Genomic DNA, 3,027 nt, shown 5'->3' with positions numbered 1-3,027 from the left:
GACCCGCCCTGGACCGCGGCCGTCGTGCTCGCCGCCGCCGACGCGCTCCTGCCGAGGCCGTAATTTGCGAAGGTGCAATCGCCGATTGTTGTCAAAGGTGAAGTGGTCTAACACGCAAGGCATGGCCGCTCATCGCGCTGCTTCTGTCCTCGCTCGTCGCTTCGAGCCATTCGCTGCTCTCCGCGCCGCCGAAACCGATGGTCGCTGCGCGGATGCCCACCGGCCGGCGGCGCGGCGTTGCGCCGGCGCCGGTCGTCTTCGGCGCGCCCGTGGCGCCCGGCGGCGGCCGCGAGCGAGACGCCCTGAGCGAGCCCCAGGTGCTCGGCGTCGTGCTTGGCGTCGTGATCGCGACGCTCGGCGCGCTGCGCGCGACGCGCTTCGGCGACCCGCCGCCGTGGATGCCCCTGCGCGAGGTGCTCGCGGGCGGCGTCGCCGCCGCGACGACGGAGATCGCGCTCTACCCCGTCGAGGTCTTCAAGGTGCGGCGGCAGACGGGCGGCGCCGGCAAGCTGCCGCTCCTCACGACGGCGGGCCTCGCCGCCGGCGTCCTGCGCGGGCTCTGCTACCACGGCCTGCGCCTCGGCCTCTTCCCCGCCGTCAAGAACGCGCTGGGCGGCGACTCGCTCGTGGCCCGGATCGCGAGCGGCGCGGCCTGCGGCGCGCTGGGCGCCGCGCTCTGCAACCCCCTGGACCTGGTGAAGACGCGGCTCCAGCGCGACCCGGAGCGCTACCCGAACAGCTTCGCGGCGCTCGTGGCCGTCTTCAAGGGCGGCGGCGCGTTCGTCGGCAGCCCGGCGACGGTGCTCCGGGCCGCCGCGGGCTCCGCGGCCCAGCTCGCGACCTACGACAGCGTGAAGGGCGCCGCGCTCGCCTCCGAGCTGCCGGCGGCGCTCGCCGTGCCCGTCGCGGTCTGCTGCTCGTCCGTCGCCTACTGCACCGCGGCCGCGCCCATGGACGTCGTCAAGGCGCGCCTGATGGTCGCCCGCGACGGCGACCGGAGCGGCGTGCTCGCCTGCGTGCGGGACCTCGCGCGCACGGGCGGGCCCGCCGCCTTCTTCAAGGGCTGGCTCCCCGCGGTGCTCCGGCTACTGCCCGTGGCGCTCTTCGTCTTCCCGGCGAGGCCCCGCGCGGAAACATTCGACGTGAGGGCAGTCCAGAGGTCTCGGCGAATCGTTTCCGTCGTCGTCGAGAGCGCGCGACGTCGGAAGATCGCTCGTCCAAAAATCACCGAAAACGACGCGATTCGACGGAGAGAGGTTCGACCGTTTGGCGTCCGCGCAGGCCATGGAGGCGCTGCGCGCCTTCCTCGGCGCCGCCGCGTACTAGTCGTTAACTTAACAGCACGCTCGGGTCGTTTCAGGGGTACCGCGGCCTCCTGCGCACGCGTGGGCGGCCTTTGAGCCGGGTGGCCTTGGGGCCGCGGAGCCCGTCGCGCGGGCGCGGGCGGAGGTCTCCGGCGCGTCCCCACACGTCGGCCGTCTCCGAGCCGGATCAACTCGGGCCTTGGAGAGTCCCGCACGCGCGCGGGCGGAGACCTCCCGGTCGGTCTCGCCGGCGCGTGGCCTGGCGGGAGCGCCAAAAACGCCAAAAAAAGGGTTCTAGACTTGGGCAAAATTTTGTGACCCTCGCATCAACTGCCGGAAAGGTCTCGGAGAACTCGCGCTCGATCTCGTGGGTCGTCGCGCCGCGCGCCGCGCGCCCGCCCCGGGGCCCCGCGCTCCCCGCGCGACGCCCCGCGCGCCCCACGACCCCGCCCGAGCCCCGCCACACACCCACAACCACCCCTGTTTCGCTCACAGGTGCTGATCACCTCATCGATTTCAAACCATGGCCAAGGACAAGGCGTCGACGCGCAAGCCCCGCCGGCGCAACGCCCGGGCGCGCGACGACGGCGGCACGCGGCGCGCGACGGAAGCGACGCCGCCCGTCCGGGCGTCGAAGCGACTGTCCGTCCAAGTGTCCGCGGCCGCGTCCGCGTTCCTCGTGAACTTTAGGCTCCGGATGGACGCGATCGCGTCCATCTTCGTGAACTACCACGAGGAGCGCCGGGAGTTGGTCGAGAAGACCGAGGCCGCGGACCTCATCGAGCAGAACGTCGCCGAGCTCATGCAGCTCTGCTACCGCGGCGCGTCCGCCGGCGAGTTTGAAATTTGAATTTTCCCGCCCCGCGCCTCGCGCGGTCCCTCGGGCTCGCCCCGCCGGGCGCGGCCCACCATCGCTTCCGCGCGCGCGCGCGAGCCCTGTCATCCCCGGCGCGCAGGCATGCTCGACTCGACCGCGGACGTGCTCGCGGCGGCCGTGCTCCGCGACCGCTCGGCGTCTCGACGATCCCGCGCGCGCGTGCTCCGGGGGCGGGGGCGGGGTCTGGCGCGCGCGCGCGCGCGCGAGCGACTGCACGGACACGTCCTTCGCCCCCACAGGCACGGAGTGGAAGGACGACGCGTCCGCGGAGGACGAGGGCCGGTCGCGCAAGCACCTGTCGGCGCGCGGCGCCGCGACGCCCCCCGACGGCTTCGGGACCACGTCCATGGTCGAGGCATCCCTCGCAGGTCGCGGCTCGCGCGGCGCGTCGCGTCCTTCCACTGGGGCAACCTGCCCGTCGCGCGGCGTCCGCGAACGCTTTCCCGGAACCGTCGACGCGCGCGCGCGCCCGACGCGTCGCGTCGCCGCCCTCGAGCCCCCGCTCGCGCAGGACGTCGCAGATCGCCGACGAGGGCGGCCCCGCGACGCACCAGCTCGTCGCGGCGACGGTCATCCCGGACCGGTCCGCGGCGCGCCGCGGCGCGCGCGCGATCGCCACGGAACCGCCGCGCGCCGACGGCCGCGGCTTCGCCCCGCGCAGTTGCTGATCCAGTTCGTCGTGCTCCCGCGCAAGATGGGCACGGGCCGCGACTCGCTCGAGGTGCGCGACCCGCGCCCCGGGCCCCTCGCCGCGCGCCGCGCGCCGCGGAAGCGGCGGAAGCGGCGGAAGCGACGAGCGCGCGCGCGTCCCTGCGCAGACGGACGAGAACGTCGTCACGTGCTTCA

General features: G+C 74.3%; 1 protein-coding gene across 1 annotated transcript in view; it reads left to right on the top strand.

Moving 5' to 3' along the window:
• AURANDRAFT_66373 (hypothetical protein) overlaps positions 1-1,326 on the top strand; it is a gene marked incomplete at both ends in the record, with an annotated part of 1,912 nt that extends 586 nt beyond the window's left edge. The window contains 2 exons of the mRNA XM_009041638.1: positions 318-1,142; positions 1,282-1,326. Coding sequence (XP_009039886.1) covers positions 318-1,142; positions 1,282-1,326 — 870 coding nt within the window. The remainder of the gene's footprint in view (positions 1-317; positions 1,143-1,281) is intronic.
• Between the last annotated feature and the right edge of the window lie 1,701 nt (positions 1,327-3,027).

Source organism: Aureococcus anophagefferens, assembly GCF_000186865.1.
Source record: "Aureococcus anophagefferens unplaced genomic scaffold AURANscaffold_22, whole genome shotgun sequence".
NCBI classification, from domain to species: domain Eukaryota; class Pelagophyceae; order Pelagomonadales; family Pelagomonadaceae; genus Aureococcus; species Aureococcus anophagefferens.
Note: the sequence above shows the minus strand (reverse complement) of the source record. Positions and strands in the feature narration are given on the sequence as shown.